Source organism: Pholis gunnellus, assembly GCF_910591455.1.
Source record: "Pholis gunnellus genome assembly, chromosome: 12".
NCBI lineage: Eukaryota > Metazoa > Chordata > Actinopteri > Perciformes > Pholidae > Pholis > Pholis gunnellus.
The window spans coordinates 16,729,752-16,749,163 of NC_136539.1; the positions used below are offsets into that span (position 1 = coordinate 16,729,752).

Consider the following 19,412-nt stretch of genomic DNA (forward strand, 5'->3'; position numbering starts at 1 on the left):
GCCCATCCATAAACGGAGATTAGCAGTGAGGGCAGGGGACCAGAGAGGAGGAGGAGGAAGAGGATGAAGTATAGAATTGTGTCAGTAGTTACTTTCTTCCTGGTTGGACCAGCTGATGCAAATCCTCTGACTGACAACAAGTAAACAGCATGACAACATATTCAAAATGATATCAAATCCACCCGTTGGTACACGACATGCGTTAATATTCCCCAAAACAACAAAAGACATGTTAGACCTCAGCATGAATAAAAAGCACAAAAAAAACATCAAACTCACAAAATATTATGAATCTTCCAGCTTCCTTCAGCAATTGTTGCTGACGTGTCCCCGCGCAAAGCATGAACAAGGATTAGTAGGGCATGGCTCGGAGCTGTTGAAGAGGAGAATGTATGAAGTGTGTATTCAGGTTTCCCTTCAGACCGGCTGATGAAATGTCCTCTGACTGATATGCTGCAGTTGTTGTGTCTGTGACCCCACTGACCTCTATGGAGCCCAAGAGCTCTGCACTTGTTGTGGTGCTTCAGTTTTAAGATTTACCCTCTGCAGCTGTAGCAACATAATAGACAGTCGTATATACACTATATCTGAACTCTGCTTCTTCCAATGTTTTTCTTTTTTTTAAATTATAAATGCCCATCACAGTCTTCCTTCTAGTGTTAATGCATTGTTACCCTATACTGGATCATTAACTCTCATTGACCTGCGTCTCTTTGAAGTGGGTGAACTGGCGCGCTGACTGGGTGACTTTGAGACGTGCCTGTTGCCGTAGTTGTAATGTCAAGAGCAGATCAAGTTACCACACTCCATTTTACTGTTCCTTTAGCTGCTTCACCTACCTACAGCACAGATCAGACGAGATCACACCAAACTGTGCCCCGACTGTGACCATCAGGGGTAGGAGTCAAAGGTCACAAGTACTGGTGTAGGGTGCTAGTGTTGTTATATATCAATTAGAGGGCAGGGGGGGGGGGGGGATTATGCCCCCCTGGAGAGAAACAAGGAGGTGGCTGCTCACTTTACCGGACCTTTATTTATCCTGGTTGACACAAACAGTTCCACTCATTCACAGTGGGAGTTGCCTCTGGGGGGCGAGACGTAGTCGTGCAATTTTGTCGAATTGCCCAACATTCTTTAACTCTCGCGTCTGTTGCTGGTTGTTTCTTCATGCTGGGTGCTTTATGTACAAGTGAGTACTCTCCTAACTAATGCTTTTCTGGATCTGGATAATTGTGGAGAGAACTATGGAGACACACTCTCTATTTATTTCCTCACCCCCTCTTCCTCCCTGTCAGGTGAAGGACAGAAAACAACCCTTTGCTAACAAACCAAGCGATGTGATCCAAGGCTGGTCATGCTCATGATGTAAAGCTTGAGGATATCTCCATGTCAGAGACGCTATTCTTCAGAGTGGAATCCTCACATCATAGTGGAGGTCTCATTTACTTTGGCAGAGACTTTGCTCAAGTCAAGTCATCTATTCTGGAATAGGATATAGCACCCCGAAGAAACGCATGCACGCATACGTACAGACGCATAGACACACCTGGCTTTGATTTTGGGCAAACTCCAGACCCCTCCCAAAGACCGCTTTAAAGCAGAGAGCAATCACTCGCAGTCGCTTTAGATTTAGCCCAGTTTGCATCATATTGGTGGACATGAAAGTACATAAAGGGATAAGACGTAAATCCTGCAGCTCTCACAGACATCTGCTTACAAAGACTGAGAATTATGCACACACACACACACACATGCAGAAACACAAATGCATAGACCCTCACAGCATGCTCATAGCAGCGAGTGGAACAAAGTTCAAGTTCACAACACATAAACACACACACACTTGCTAGCTCAATACAATACTCAATACAGGCATATGTACAGTACTGCACAAACACTGTGCCCTCCACCCTCAGGCCACTTGTTCCGTTAGAAACCAATTTTGCGAGAGTAGCTTACTTTTCAGGGTGACGGAAAATCAAATGTGGCACAATGAAATGCAGCAATAATATTCACAATAAGTGGAGAAGCTCTTGAATCAGATGAGATAGTGAGATAGCTGCAATCCAGAGTATGTACTTAATTCTGCTCAATTTACATTTGCCCCATCCTCTTAGGTTTTTCATTTGATGTCAGATCACAAAGAGGTAGAGAGAAAGGCACAGAGCCAGTCCTCCAATACTGCACATGCTGTGTGCTCATATATTGGAAAATAAACTGCATTTTTTTCAGCTATAACATTGAATGTTTTACATTTTTACATGGCCATGCTGTGGTTTGCCACTGTGTTGAAACTATAAGCAACAACTTGTAATCTTATAGAATAGATTAGAATCATAGTCAGAGAGGCAAAGATGTACAAACAACCCTGTGTTCCGGAAATTACATTTCATTTGTTTGGTAGGATACAATGTAAAGGAAATTGTTGCCTAGAATAATGTTTCTTTTTCTCTTCTGAAAAAGTGCTGTGGTCTTGTAAGTACAATACTTTGGCACACCAGAGACCAGGGTTCGCATCCTGAGGTGCACATTTAGTTTTTTAAACACATCGGTAAAGGTTAGTAAGAGATTTTGGTTTTGGACAAATAAAGCAACAAGTAAACACATCGTGTCCACTCCTTCAAGTCTTAACTTTTTGAATATTTGAATTTTTTTCTCTAATCACAACCAAGTACTTAAAAACAGTATTCATGCTTTACGTTACAATGACACAGATATTTTCATCAAAATGTTCCCTTATTGAAAATGTGCTTTTAATTAGTATAAATGCAATTTCTAGGAGACAGAGTTGTGATTATGAACACATTCATAGACACATGGCTTTTTTCCTGTATTTTCGGATAAATAAAATCAGTCTATTTCTATATTGAGTATTTTTAGCAGGTAATATTTTTAACCAACAGAAGTGACGCATCACATCTGCACAAACAAGTTTGATTCTCAGTTCGGCTGCTTTGAATCCTGGCAGAAAGACATTGTTGAACTCTGGCAGAAAGTATGTATATATAAAGCCGAAGCAGATTAGGATGCTTTGTTTGCATTACTTTCATGTAAGTACATTGTCTTATCAAACATAACGTCAACATAGTCACTAATCATAGTGGCGGCTCTTGTCTTGCCTCTGCTTTCTGTTTTGTCTCTCATCAAATCTTTGTTGCATGTCAACACATCATTATTTCTACATATATTTTAAGTCAATCTGTTAAACTCGAGAGCAAAGGGGAACTGTTAAGTTTAGCTTCCCCTCTTAATATTTAGCCCCACTCAGTAATGTCTACTTTGCCTGTTATTGTTAGATATATAGAGAGCTTGGACTGCACTCAGATGGATGAGGTGACGCCAAGGAAAGCATGACGGGGGAGACTAAACACCAATGGAATCTATCCCCTCAATGTTCCTCTCTCTTTATCTCTCCCTCCCTCTTCCTATTGCTTATTTTCAGCTCTATCTTTTGACTTTCTCGACTTTTCCCTTCATTATTCTCTCTCTCTCTCTCTCTCTCTCTCTCTCTCTCTCTCTCTCTCTCTCAGGGGTGTTTCATTAACTTTACTGTGAGATGAAAAGCAAGTGGCCCTCCTTCAGCCTAAGAGCTCCTTGACCACCACACACTCATAGATATGCCTTTCACCCGCACACCAAACCATGTAATAGAGAACCTCGACTTTCTTAGCTCGTCATTAATTCCTGTGTTCAGGCTGAAAGCACCTGCTGTGTCCGCCTGCTATGGGTCTTTAAACACTTCACATGAGCCCTATGTGAATGTATATGTGTGTGTGGGGGTTTATGTTTCCATTAATGCCTGTGTGAAAGGAGCGATAATTCAGTTTCCACTTACCCAGAAAGCGTTTCTCTTTCTCTCTCTCTCTCTCTCTCTCACTCTCTCTCACTCTCTCTCTCACTCACTCTGAAGAAAGCACTGCTCACTCAGGCATACATCCATTCTGAATTTTCACAGAGTGAAAAAAGTTGAAAAAGCATCAATTTACACATTTAGGCCCATTCGTTCTAATGACTGTCATTTTAACCACAATGAGCCCAGTGTTTCAGGTGTTTGCCCATTCATCATCGCTCCGATTCAGTGTTGATTTGCCTGGACAGCGAAGCCAAAGCGCATGATCAATGAGTCTTCCCGCTGTGTTGAATTCAAAAGGAATGACCCCGCTTTCTTTTTCTCCTCTCCTCTCATTGCTTTCTCCCAGTGGAGGGAAAATGTAAGATAGACACGAACGTCCCTGGTATACACTCACATCTGTCTGTACTTCGTAGCTTCTTTTTGTTTCATAGTGGATTCAGCACGTTTCCTTCAGTAACCGTAGCTCTGTGATGCAAATAACCAGCAGCTTGAAAGTCCTCATTTGTAGAGAAAAAAACAACATGTTAGTAAAAGGGTGGAAAAAAACACTATAGGATTTTGCTAATATTTAACAACAATTAAGCAGCTTCACACACATTTATTTATTTCGAAGACGGGAAATCACACTTCATGGTTTTTCTCAGAGATATTGTCACAGTGCTCTGAAAATTTGGCTCCGGCAGCAAGTTTGCTTTTAATTAATTTTAGCAATTTACAAGAGATCTGGTAGTGTGATTTTTCACCCTTAAGTGTTTATTAGATGCTTAGTATTCAGCAAGAGTGAATCTGAATCTAAATAATTCATCTGCAAATGCTTACAGGGTGGAGATAACTTTTTTCTCTCTCTGCTATCTACCCCTCCTTCCCTCTATCCTCTTACTTCTCTGCTCCAAATTCCCTCTTTCCTACCCCTTCCTCTTCAACTTTCCTCCAATGTCTTGGAAACCCTACTTGCTCTCTGTCTCCCTTATTCTTCCTCTTGTCTTCACATCTTTTTTACTTTATCTTTTTCATAACTTTCTTCATTTTACCTTTCCTTATCTGCCTCCTCCACCACCCCTCCTCTTCCTTTAACCTTAAATACTCCCCCTTTTTTCTCTTGCATGTGATTCTCTCTCTCTCTCTTGTTTGTTGCTCCTTCTTGTCTTCCTCTGTTTCTCTCTTCCACCTCTTCTCCTCTCCATCTTTTTCAGTGGGAGGAGATCAGTGGGGTGGATGAGCACTACACTCCCATCAGGACCTTCCAGGTCTGCAACGTGATGGAGTACAGCCAGAACAACTGGCTGCGCACCAACTGGATCCCTCGCCAGTCGGCCCAGAAGATCTACGTGGAGCTGAAGTTCACCCTGAGGGACTGCAACTCCATCCCGCTGGTCTTGGGCACCTGCAAGGAGACCTTCAACCTCCTGTACCAGGAGACAGACGACGACCAGGGAAGCCACTTCAGAGAACACCAGTATACTAAGATTGACACTATCGCCGCTGATGAAAGTTTCACCCAAATGGACCTCGGAGATCGCATTCTCAAGCTTAACACTGAGGTGCGCGAGGTGGGTCCCATGACCAGGAAGGGCTTCTACCTGGCGTTCCAGGACGTGGGCGCCTGCGTAGCTTTAGTTTCAGTGAGGGTTTACTTCAAGAAGTGCCCTCACACTGTGAGGAATCTGGCCTCTTTCCCTGATACGGTGCCCATGGACTCCCAGTCACTGGTGGAGGTCAAAGGCTCATGTGTCAATCACTCCAAAGAGGAGGAGCCTCCGCGAATGTACTGCAGCACAGAGGGGGAGTGGCTCGTACCTATTGGGAAGTGTCTATGTAACCCGGGCTACGAGGAGAGAAGCAAGACCTGCCAAAGTAAGACAGCTTCTTTTTTAAATTTTTTTCATGTGTTTTACTCATTTATTTATTTACCCTTTATTTGTCCTTTTTTCTGTCGTTGTTTAAAATACTGTGTGATATAATGTAAAGTTTCCCAAGGCTGCAAAGTGTGCAAAGTGTCTGATGAGAAGACCGTCACACTTAATATCTGTCAGCCCAGAACCTTTAATATCTGATACCCAACCTTTGTGTATACCTGTGTGTGTGTGTGTGTGTGTGTGTGTGTGTGTGTGTGTGTGTGTGTGTGTGTGTGTGTGTGCACTCTGTATGTGGGATACCTTCAAAAGAATCCTACAGTGTCGCTGGACAGTTGTTCGTGTGCTTTTCCATGCGTGTGTGATGTGTTATCCAGGTCTTTGAGCTACATGGTGCAGCGTGCATTAGGTCAATAGTAATCTTCTGTGTGACACATCATCAGCTATGGGAAGATCTTAACCAGAGTAGCAGGGATGGTACTGATAACCCAGAAGAAAGTGAGCGGGCTGGAGTGGATGGTGAATAATGGAATAGCTGCGGCGATGGTTGTGGGTGTTGGTGGAGTCATGAATGGGTAGACACTGGAGCCTGGAGATACTCGATCTCACCCTAAAGTCTGTTGTCGCCTTGGAGGTGGTTGCAAAAGCCAAAAAGTATACGTCTTGGCTGCCTGGCTTTGCCTTTCATTTCCAAACCGTCTGCGACATCATCATCATCACACATACTTTTCAGCGGGTATTTATTTTGCGTTGTAGCCAGTTGGTTATTGGAAAGAATCAAATTGTCAGTGATTCTCAGTGATAGAAGGCTCTTTTTGGGCTCTTGGTGCTAGAGAACAGTTGGCTCTGTGAAACAGATACGGCTATTTCCCGGAGAACCTTTTTATTGCTTGTATACTTGTTCTTTGACTGTCCTTGTTCCTCTTCATTTCACTTAATGCACCTCAACTACTTAGACAGTACATAAATGATGCCCCTTGGCAACTTCTACATCCCCTTTGGGATAAAGCAACCAGTGGGTTCAAAGGTTAAGTGTCACAATGGGCCTTTCATCATACCACATAACATCCCAGTGTGATTAAAACTCACTGCGTAATGGTTTATAAGCCTCCCAAAAGTTTGTTTATTTTGGCTTTCTCTTTATAAAGGGGTTCATGAACACAGACATAACATAACGAGATAACTTAGCTAAATTAAATTTCCTGAATGTGGCTTCTGCGGCCAGTGTAGCAGCTTTCTTCAATTACAGTTGCAGTACTTCATCAGTGTTTCTCTGCAGCAAGATGTTCTGCATGTGATTCAAATAAATGTTATATTTGAAAGCACATGATCTATTTAAATACCACGGTACCTAATGTAACATTACAATAGAAGTGGTAAATACTTACGTCATCCTCCACTGATATCCTTCTGTATATTTTGTTCATGCTGAAGAGAGATCTGCTAAGACAGCGTGCGCCATGAATCCCCACCTTCTCTTTGATGTGGCTGTTATTTTTGCGGTCCATATCTTACTAGATGTGCTCCTCTTTTCTCAGTTTATGTGAGCTCCTCACTCTGGAAGCCAGATGCAGCATCTATTTGGAAGCAGCCACTTTCTTCATGCAGTGCACTGCAGCTGTTCCACAATGGGTTTAAAGTTCAAAAAGAGTATGAAGTTGGAGGAAAAAAAGCAGTTTGTCTTTCGTTCTCTTAGTTCTGTCGCTGGCCTTAAATGCTCCTATGTTCATCAACTCTGTCCTCTCCAGGGCCATGCCCAGTGTTAATTAAAGATCAAAGGCAGTCTCCCAGGTCAAGCCCCTGCTGTCAGGGCCAAGGGAAGCGCTTTTTCTGGGGTTGTTGACTGCAGACGAGCCGGTCTCACTGTCCAGATGCGAGGAGGAACTTTGTTGCAGCTGTCAGATAAGAACCTTATATGTGCAAAATGTAAACATCGAATCTGTGCCATTTACTTTTCAGCCTTATTTACTCCTTAATAAAGAGGTGTTGAACACCATGAAAGTCATTAGAATACTTAATTGGAAGTTTGCCATGTCTACGTTCCATTTGAAAATCTTTATCCAATTGATATTGATAACTTAAAGGGAAAATCTTGCTATAGCATTTCATGCAAAATGTTTGCACCTATAATCCACCAGTTTAGCCTTTGCGCCCAAATTTGAGAAGGACAAAAAAATGTAGATATAAGAATAGGATATTATGTCGACAAATGGCAGACCCCTGTTCCCCTTCGTATCACCCTCCGTTTACTTCCTGGCTCTCTGTGAATTGTGTGAATGTTTGGATGTATTTGACAATCTCTTATTAGTTTCAGAGAGGTCTAATGGACTCTAATAAGGTCTTATGTTACCCTGGAGTGGGACAGCTGCACCAACAGGCCCCCACAGCCCCCGCGTGCAGCCGTCAGGGGCCCCAGCGCGCTGCTCGCTCTCCAGGCCCTCTGTGTTAACAGATAGATGAGTGCATGCGGGTTAGGTCACCGTACAGAGAGATAGCAAGAACGATGAAAACATATTTACAGTGGGAAAGGAAAAGGAAATTCAGCTAAGACCACAACATGAATAATCTAGTAATTACTGTAAACATGCAGGCTGTCAGGCGACAGCAGTTGAGTAGATTTAAGATCCAGAGTTTGGATTGCGTGTTGTTGGCTTTGACTGTTCCAAATCAGATATGGATAGAGCACCTCCACTGAATATTTCATGCTTTGTTTTCTTTGACCGAACGCCTCGTAGCAGCATCTTCTGTTTACCTATGTCTCTGCTCTATGAGTGTGTGTGTGTGTGTGTGTGTGAGTCTATGAGTGAGCGAGGAAGCGAGAGAGAGGAGGAGAGCAGTTGCCTTTGTTTACGTAGACTCTGAAGTGTGTTTAAGGGCTTTAATAGAATACACTCTAGTATTAGACTGTCATTATCTTGCTGGCTGTGTGTGTGTGTGTGTGTGTGTGTGTGAATAGCCAGAAATGGTTGTGAAAGCAAGGATGTTTTTTCAGTGGCGCCTTCAAAAGAACACACACATTCTGTCTGGCTTTGGCAATGGGACACAATGTGTGCGAGCTGCCGTTATGGGAGCGTGTGTGCATGTCTGCGTGTGTGTGGCTGATGGCTGCATATACATATATATTCACAGGATTCAGTGTGTATTGCTGTGAGCATATTTTGATATTTCATCACCCTTATCGGAGCAGATGTCATCAGATCTTTTGTCAGGGTGAAACTCCGTGAGTGGACATGGCGTTTTTTCAGACTGTACGAGGTGAATGGACGCGTCAGTCATCGTCTGGATTACTGTGTGTTTTGTGAGCGGGCTTCGGCCTTTCCATAGAGAATGTGAGGCCAGATTTAATCTCGCTAAGTCAGTCTTTCATCTGTCATTAGAACAGACCGGAGCAGGTGAACTAACTCCTATCTACCATCAGTGTGAAATTCCAGCAACCCTAATTTGATCCTAAAACAGCAAACGGATGTCTGTCTGTCGAGTTTGAGTGTGTGTGAGTGTGTGTTGCAAATGCACGCAGCTGTTCTGCTGTATGTTGCGTAGAGACCCAGGTTTACATTCTTACCGGATTTATCAAGACACACAATCCCCAAACTTGCCAGTACCATAATGCTTATTATAATTTCACATATACAGCAAATCCAAATACACAGACACAGGGACGTGAGTCTGAGTTGCTGGTTTTAGATGGATTACGTCCCATATCTTATTATAAGTGGAAGAAGAGAGAAACACACTCAAATACATGATATTTTGTTTCAAGGCACTATAAAGTAAAGCTTTCTTTGATTCCTAGTAGATTATTTTGCACTGGTGATACATGTTCTGAAATTTTTTTTTTTGATAACTTCCAAATAGCAAGGCCTTTCTCTCCTTGTTTACTTCCTTTCCTTCTTTCCTTTCTCTCTCTCTCTCTCTCTCTCTCTCTCCGCTCACCCCTGTGGCTGATGGTCTTGGCCGCCGGTTCAAAGCCCACCGTCCATCTCACGTCGAATGTTTTATATCACTCTTCACTCTCTAGCTTAAGTGATTTAGCTGCTGTCCTCATGCACAGACATGCTTGCCTTTCAAGCAGACACATTATACATCTTCCATTGGCTTTGTCACGCAAACCTGACTGGACCAGAATTATTCAGCATCAAAGCTGTATTCAGCTTCAACGATGAGTCACATGACTTGCTGTGATGTTATTGGTGGAGCTGGGACTGTAAATTACTTTCTATCTCTATTGCATCTGATTGTTTTGGGTTGAGGCAAAATGGTGGAAATCCAGCGCAGCTGGTGAGGAAACTTAATTTTTGTTTAGCTTGCACAAAGGAGCCCACATACTTTCAGGAGAGATCAGACCACACTAGAGCTACAATGCCAGTAAAAAATGAACTTACATTCAATAAGTATTGAGATAGCGGACTCCAAAAGGATGCCAGTGTTGCTTTTGTTTGCTAAATATGCTTTTGCAAGATTGTTTTGGAGTCTCTCTGCCCCCTAGTGTTCATAAATCCCTTAATGCAACTTAGATGTACTGTTTATTCGAAAAGACTCTGAGGCTATCAGATTACAATTTTGATTTCATGCCCCAAATGTGACCCCATGAATTTTACAGTTATATCCATTGTTGTTCTCAGGAATGGAACGGTGTGATTCAAATGATTGTGTGTGTCAAATATATGGTGTTCTTTCTTGAGACAAATAAAACTGGTAAATATGTTGGCTTCGATTTCTGCTTCACATATTTATTGATCAAATACCCATTCAGGCCAATTTATGAAAGCAGAAGAGATCCAGCAGCGCTGTTAGAATCCCTATGGTTATTCTTCAATGTTCCTTCTTATTCTTCTTATTACCCACATTGTTTTTTGTATATTTGTTCTGCCAGACTGTTGAGGCTGAGTGCTGTGAATTCATGGAGCTATTGGCTCTCCTCTGGTCCCTTGGAAGAACTCTGTTTGTTTGTGTTGGCCATTATACAACCGCCCGACTCTCCACAAGAACCCGTCAGTTCTACACACACACACACACACTCACACGCACACACACCCTCACACACAATACCACATCCCCTAAATTACAATGACAGTATTTCTAATCCAGCCCATATTTTTTCTCTTCTTCTTTTGTTTCCAAATATGTTTTTGCATAATTTCTGTTTCTCTGTGTGCGTTGCAGCCTTTATTTATTCAGTTCACAGAGTTCCTCTGAGCCATTGTTCCTGTTGGGTGTTCAGCTCCTTATTGAGGGGCACCTCCATCGGTGTTGTTGAGAGCCGGCGTTACTCATATACACATTTCCAAAGCCAATCCAGGCAATCACATCAGTTCATGCCGTCCTCTGTGTGTGTGTGTGTTTGTATGAATGACGTGTTATACTGTAGATGGCTCTGCTCTAACACTACTGTTCCATTGCATCAGTCTCCTCCTCTCTTGTCAGTTTAGCTTAGTGTGGAGGCCTTCTCCGCTGCAGTCTTTTGGCTGTGCACTGCCTGGCATGTTGCCTTTTTGGAGCTGAAGATGAGAGGAGAGACTAGAAGAAAGGACAAGGCCTGGATTGACTGCTCCAGTGAGAAAGATCTTGAATTATGATGTTAACACTACACCATACAACATTTGCTGAATGTGAGAGAGAGAGAGAGAGAGAGAGAGAGAGAGAGAGAGAGAGAGAATTGATGGCTGAAATGTATCAAGAATATCTTTGGGATTATTTTTGGGAGTCCACACCTCTGACATTCACCTCATCACATGTCAAGTTGCATTGCAGTGCGTCCTCAGTTCAGGCTGTATCTATTTGTGTTCATTTTTAATCCATACCTTTTTTTCATCGCTGCCCAAAATTCCAGTCCCTCTAGTACTGTTTGACTTTTTGAGGATCTTCCATAACCTTGATGTGCAAAAAAAAGAGGAAAAAAAAAAAACCTGTGCTGATTAAAGCATACCGAGAAGCCTGCAGCAATCACACTGACTCCCTCTCCACAACACAGCAGCCGGGAGGGGAATCTGAGTGGAGAGAGGGAAATAGAGGAAGGGAGAGTGAAAAAGAGAGAGGGAGAGATAATGAGCATAGTGTTAATTAGAGACACCATTCAGCTGGAGTCCAAAGGCGGGAGTTACTCACTAAGCAAGGAAACTCAGCAATAATGTTGCACAGTATATGCTCACATACTGTATGGTGTATGCACATCTGTGTGAAGAGAGAGGAGGAAGAGAGACAGAGCACATTGATATGACCATCCTTTGCTGTACATGCAGATTGAAAGACTGTATGAGCGCATGTCTGTTTGCATCTCAGTCCCTTTTAAATAAATTCTGTACCTCTGTGTGCACACTTATAGCGTTCCGATGCCGTGTTGGTGTGTATGTCAGTGTGTGTATGCCCGTGTGTGTTTGTTTTCTGGCATACAGGGCTGAGGAGGAGGCTGCAGCCAAAGATGCAGGAAAGGTTTGTTCATTCGGGGTATTATTGCCTGTTTGCTTTTCTCTTTATGGGCCTTCCAGTGCAGGCTGGGGGTGGCGGGTGAGCCCCTCACCCCGGGGCCCTGGTGCTTTTAGGACTTCAAAGCTGTTGGTAACCACAGGCTCAGGAATTCAACTTAACACACAGACAAATACACCCACATGCACGCACACACCCACGCCCAACCAGGCATATGCCAGGAATGGAGGGACAGATAGATGGGGTGTTTATTTGTTGGAGAGGCCCCTGCCAGTTGACAAGCCCACTTCACAGTGATCAGTCTTTGTGTGTGAGTGTGTGAGTGTGTGTGTGTGTGTGTGTGTGTGTGTGTATACTTGTGTGAGTTTTGTGTTTGTACTGTACACATAGACGTGATTTTGCAATGTGCAAACACAGACAATTTATCTGTATATGTGGATATGTGCGTGTGTGTGCTTCTGTGCATTTCCTTATTCTGAAGACTGACTCACGATCACCGTGGGACTCCCAACATTACTAGTGTGTGCGGATGTGTGTGAGCTCGTGTTTGTCTGGGGACAGGCAAGGACAGAGGGATGGACACCGCGGGAAACATCCTGTCTGACAGACACAGTGGATGTTTGGATACCCATGTAATGTAACAGGGGAGTGAAGGAAGGGAAGGGGAGTAGGACAGAGGAGTCCCTCCATCATTCCTGATAGATGAGACGGAGCAAGCCGGGGAGGGAGGTGGAAGAGGGAGGAGAGGGGGGAGGTGGAGTCAAGAGCGAAAGAAAGCGAGCTGTCACTGGGATATGGACCCCCGCTGAAAACTCTGTTTCTTGATTTGTGACGTTGCCGCTTTAAATCAACATCCACAGAGGCTGACCGGGGTTTTTTTTCAGCATTGCTCCACTGATCCTTCACCTGAGTGCATTGCTCTCAAATGTTCCATTGAGTTGTCTGATAAAATGACAACTTGAGCACTAACAGGTCACAAGGTATGATAAATCACTCTCAGACATTTACAAAAGTCAATCAATATTTAGCTTTTCCTCATCAAAGTCTAATGCAATAGTGATTTGAAGTCATCAGTCAACCCGGTCTCACTCCCAACTCGTCAAATACAGATTGTTGGTCAGTGCCTTTCAGCGTCTCATACCGAAGCAACGTGCTTTCAAATATGTGGATGGGTCAAACAAACACAAGACGTCAACCATGCTTTTTTCCTAAATCTAAGTGGTTTCGTTGCCTTAAACTTACTTCTTGTGAAGACAGAAGTTTCTTTTGGAAAGACGCTTTGCATGTAAAGAGTGGAAACTGACATTTACAAACCTGATGATAGATCGTCATAGTTTGAAGCTTGGGCCACTAACCAAGCGTCGTACTTGATGAGTCGAGATTGAGAATGTGTTGCATCAACGGGGCTTGTTCCTCCCAGTTTTACATTTAATTTGCATAAAACAGATGAAAACATGAAACATTATAAAACTGCTAAATTTGATTTAATAACAACCAGCCCCGTCATTTATTTTTCGCAATTACTTCTAGTGGCTCCTGCCGGTCTACAGCTTAATCAGCAGGTCATTTGCATTTTACCTTTTTTCTCCTCACTTTCTTTTAGCACTTTCTACTTCTATCAGTGTTTCACTTCACAACCGTCTGTCCTTTAATTTGAGCTTCGCTTTGATGTCCACCTTCAGCAGGGGATGGAGTTTAAATAACCATTGAATACAGCCATAACCTGTCAAAGAGCCTAATTATCATACTGCTACTACTCATACTAAAACTCCTACTATAGGCAATACATATTCAATGTAAGAATATTTGGCATGCTGTATGTAACTCATGAATAAAATAGGCCTACTGTCTATCCATCGAGTCTGATGTCTGCTGTCTGCTGTCCTCTGTGCTGAAGATGCCCTCAGCTGCAACCTCAGACACATCCAGGGGCTGCGGCTGTCATGTGTCTCACTTATCTAAACCCGTCCTGTAAGGCATGTATAGTGACATTGCGAGTACAGTTGTCAGAAGCATCGTCTCGTTGTACGGCTGCGATGCGTTCAGTGAACAGAGGACTCTCGGTGTCATTTCAGTTTGAAAAACCCAAGCGTCACCACATAAATGTCTGTCTTCAAGCAGCTGTCTGATCGCACTGTGCTGCTACATCACCGATGTCAGCATAACAACCTTTCTGTTTCAACAAACAGCGCACTCTTTAATGACAGCCAACTAAAGGGAAGCCATGTCTTTTTTAACACTTTTGAGAGGGAGGGCACACAGCATGGAAGTCGAGTGGTAATGCTGCAGTGAGGCCTTAGCCAGTTACCACACAGGCAGTAACCATTGATGTAGTGGCACGTTAGAACTGCTGCACTCAGAAATCTCACTCACAGTGACTTTTTTGGGAGATTTCTGATCACTTTGACAGCACCAACACTTACTAAATTATGTGACACAAATCAATTCAATCATGTCAACCCACTAAACATGCTGGAGTGTACAGGGGGATTTTTCCATGCACATTTTATACTGCATTTTAAATGTTTTATTCCTTTATGTTTTAATAAAAGGATCAACATAGTGCTGGTAATACTCAGGCACAATATATCGTTTTGACCAGCCAGCAGCATATTAATGCAGCCCAGAGTGTAGAAGAAAACACTGACTAAATATAAATAAAACTGGTCTATGGTTTAACCTTGGCTGCTTTTAATATTTTACTTTTTTATTTTCTTTGTGTTTGTTTTTTCCCTCGTACCTGTGTCTGCTCGTGTTTGGTTGACCTTCCTATGCTAACCATGGTGTGTTTATTGCTTGCATCTTCCGTCTTATTCAAGTCTGCAGGAAGTGAGGCTTCTGAACTCCTCAGTGATGTCTGTGTGTGTGAGTGTGTGTGTTTGCAAGAGAGAGAGAGAGAGAGAGAGAGAGAGAGAGAGAGAGAGAGAGAGAGAGAGAGAGAGAGAGAGAGAGAGAGAGAGAATAAGTGCACAACATAAGTGTTAGAGACATGTCTGTCAATATCTACACATCATTAGTAGAACAGAAGTGAGCAGAGGTGAGGAAAGGAAGACAAAGTGCTTACCGCAGCAGGAACCGCTTCTCACTAACACACACAAACACACACACACACACACATACACATTATGGTGCGGAAATGTGCTTTAACTTGTTCCGTGCATTCGTTTACGTTTGCCAAATCAATCCTCCGTAGACCACTCATGCATTCAAGTGTCTTGCTGTCTACACTTATCCATTAAGACATCATTTCCCGGAGTTTCCACCTGTATGTACATTTTGCTCTGGCACAGCCTTGGGGTGAACTTGCTGCCTGTCAGTAGCGTTCCCCTCTTTGGCCAAGAGCAGGATGGAATGGATCAAAGGAACCTGGTCAGAGGCAAGTTATAATTGGAATGAAAAGCTGTGAAAAGGCTGCACTGCACTTTTCAGTTCCAGTTCCAGGTCCCAAGGTTGTCAAATCTCTATTGCACTCTTTTCCTGCACACTTTGACAGGCTGTATCCTGTAGGAGACTATCTGACAGTGTGGGGTACCAGCGCTGTTCCAATCTATTTGGACTTCATACAGTAAAAGTAGTAGAAGTCTATTGGCATCAAGTCAGGTTTGTTTATGGTGGAAGTCGGACTGTGGCCAAGATGCACCTTGTTCCCTTCTGCTTGTAATATTCATTTTACAGATCTGGACTTTTCAGTTTAATTAAAGATGTCATGAAGTTAATCACCTGCAAGGCTAAGGGCACGGTGCTTTACTCTGGACTGCTCCACCTGCTACCTGGATTTTGTAGGTAAAAGGTGCAGTGTGAGCACCATTTGTAGTGGCTTTATTGGGCCGTGGTGAAGTGAGAGTTTACCCACAAGACGTGTTTGATTTGCAGGTCAACTTTTGTTGTGACCATCAAATAGGACCTGAGCTTGAGCTTGTGTCGCTGTGGAGACAAGTAGCTGGAGTGACCTTTCTTTTAATGGTTTCACTCTCAGTCACAGAGCTTGATTAAAAGAACCCTGGAGTAAAGATCTGCCGTAGGCACAAGGCACAAATGAGATCCAAAAGTTACTGGGACACCTACAGTACATCAGCTGTAGAGACTTTATTAGTCTCTGCTGGCTCGGAGGCACTGGACAAAAACATACATTTCCCATGAATTATGCAGGGACGTACCTCCTATAACTGCAAAGAAATGAAGCCCTCCAAAGTCAGTGGACTCCATTCACTCATTGCTAAAACACACACCATTACGTGAACAGAAACACGATAAAGTAACCAGTCTCAAGAGAACTTATTTCTCAGCCTGGGCCCTCGGTGAAGATTCACTGATGTCCCAGAAAGTCCGGTCTCTCTGAAATGATCCATAGACTCAGACTTCATGCATCCTTGACTCTCCCTACTCCCATATTTGATAGAGATAAAGGATAAAGGTCCCTGCACTCATTTATTGCATACTCTAGCCATCCCTATCCCCCCTGCAAGAAGCAGAGTGATGACATTTTACCTTCAGAAACGGCGGTTGACTTGGAACTGGTGTCAGATGGAATAACATGCCCTCTGGTGTGTGCAAGTGTACTTGTGTGAATGTGTGCACCCGCGGGATAGAGAAAGGGGTCATTTGCGTGCAAGCGTGCAAGATATGTACGTCTGTTGTGTATGCATATGAGTGTGTGTCAGTTTGTGTGCTGATTAAAAGCGGTCAGGCCTCAGTGATCAGGCCTTTAGCTGTCCCTGCACTCTGAATGCCAAACACAGCAGAGCATGCCCAGAGCAGCCAAGCATGCAGACTGCAACGCTAGACCACACCAGACAACCTTAACGGTCTGCAGCTGTGTGAGTGTGTCTTTGCCCACTTCTGTGTTTGTCTTTATTTCCATCTTTGACCATTTAATGCAATCTGGATGAGAATATGCCCGTTTCCAGCGTCAATACAAAACACTGTATTGAGTGTGTTTGTACGGAATTGTATGTGCTTCAAATGCTTTCTCCATTGTTGTCAATAGTAAATAATGCGATTCCTTTGCGTTTGGAAAAAAAAGTTACAAAGAATACAAAGAAGGAAAATGTACTTTGTTGACCACATTTTTTGAATGTATATCATGTACAAAAAAATCTTATGTTTAAAATAATTTTCTCTAATATATCTAATAATCCACTTTATCTTTGGCTGCATTGTCTTTCTCTCCATGCACACATCTAATGAGTGTGTTTATATGATGCTTTACCATGAGTCATATCTGTACCTTCCTTAGTGCTCTACATGTTTAATTAACATGCATGTTACATGGTAAATGTACATGTTATAACAAAAAGAGTCATTTCCTCATCATTGTGCCTGTATTTTAAATCTGCTGCTCTTTACTTCCCTATTTTTAAAAATCTGATTCATGTCCCATAGCAGAATGCCTAAGTAGATGTGGTTTGTTTTATTTGGAGACTGCTGGGTCTCGATGGTGACGTTAAAGCTAATGGCTATGAAAATAAAGTTATATTGTTATTAGCTGGGTTGATGATATCAATGAGTTGCTGCTGGTACCGTGGCGAGCTATGCAGCTCATTATTCTCAGTGAGCCCCACATTCTCGCTTTAGGCTTGACCAATACCACCATTGTCTGTCAACAAGTGTTTGTGCTGCCAAAAATGTTTAATGCTACTCCCCTTAAACTAGAGGCCTCTCTTTTTGTCTTTGTCCAAGTCTCTCCTCTTGAAGGGGCTGGAATAAAGTATCACTTATACCAGGATAAAGGATCCAACCTTTAAAGGTTGAGGGATACTGTGGAGATGAGCACTGACCTTTCTTACAAATTACACACTCGCGCACACATTCGCTCTCTCTCACACACGTACACACGCACACAAATATGCACGGGAGGTTAGAAGTGGTCTGAAGACGAGCAGAGAAAAATGGCAGACAGCGGTGTCCAACAAGATTACTGTACTCATCATCCACAGATTTCCCACCTCCTCCAATTCATTTCCCTTCATCTCTCTCCTGTTCAAATGGATGGCACCAGGCATTTGTCAAGGTGAAGGTAGCACGGCCCACGCCTAACGATACAACCGACCAATTTTTCCATTTCTTCCGCTCTGCTAGTCTTTTGCTATCATGTGTTCAATTTCAGCACCTGGAGGCAATGCCAAGGTGCAAAACCTTGAGGAATGTTAGATAAATCTCACTGATTAATGCAAAGACCCCTGACAGATTCCCTGCTTTTCTCACCGGTTTTGTATTGCTGTTGGTGCAAACAGCTATATTGATGTGGACCTGGATATCAGTTTCTTCTCCTCTTATATGATGTTTTGGTTTTTTTGTATTCAATCACTACACAATAAATAGCCACGTTTAATCTGGTTCGATCTGAATTACTTAAATAAACATCTGTATGATACAATAATAATAATAATAACTTCTTGGGCAAGCACAAATTCCTATTTAAGAGGCCTAATGTTCACCACTGATTCTTTTGTGTGTGTGTGTGTGTGTGTGGGTTGGGGATGACAGCTCATTGCCAGGGGTAATTGAGGTGTGTGGTATTGATGAGACCCCCACTCTAATGAGCTTTAGCCAATTAATCCATCGATTTACATGTAAATGGCTCCTGGAAGGTTACTGGCTGTGGCTGCCGTCTGCATGTACTTACCATGCAAATATCTTGCTGAGTGACACTCTCTGCACACATGCAGAAATGTAGGGCTTGAGAGACGGAAAGTGTGGGAGAAAGAGACATGACTGCTCGATCGTTGATAAATTGCGCTGCATCTCATTAACAGCAACATCAGGTGTTAATTGCAGTGTCATACATTAACCACTGGAGTGCACACCTTTTAATTACGACGCAAACATCTTTCATCTTGTATGTCAATCTCCCCCCACAACTCTGCCTAGCAGTGTATCAGGATTGTTTTGTTTTTTCTCTGTGCAGTCTATTTTTGTACTTCTTTACCAAATTATTTATTTTAAAGAGAAATTGCAGTGTCGTTTTTTTTCTGGTATTAAGGATAAATAATGCGTTCTCTATTGCTTTTGCATCTCGTCCTTGACAACAGTACATTTGTGTGGAAAACCACGAATTCTAGGAGGCCAAATAGGTAAATGTTTTACTCCTATTATGTATTTTCTACGTGTATTTGTCTGCCAATTGTTTTTACACAGGCCCTGAGTTAAGGACCAATTAAATATAGTGGATTTTTGTCCGTTTTCACCTATCAAACCGACTTTAAGCTACTTGTTGGGATCTAACAGAGTGCTGGAGAGTTGTTCAGTGTAGCACTCTTCTAGTTTCTCAGTAATTAGTTTTT

At 42.8% G+C, this 19,412-nt stretch overlaps 1 protein-coding gene across 1 annotated transcript in view; it reads left to right on the forward strand.

Annotated features, from left to right (window-relative positions):
* Positions 1 to 19,412, forward strand: part of epha3 (eph receptor A3) — a 90,454-nt gene that overhangs the window by 10,948 nt on the left and 60,094 nt on the right. Inside the window, exon 3 of the mRNA XM_079170452.1 lies at positions 5,047 to 5,707. Coding sequence (XP_079026578.1) covers positions 5,047 to 5,707 — 661 coding nt within the window. The remainder of the gene's footprint in view (positions 1 to 5,046; positions 5,708 to 19,412) is intronic.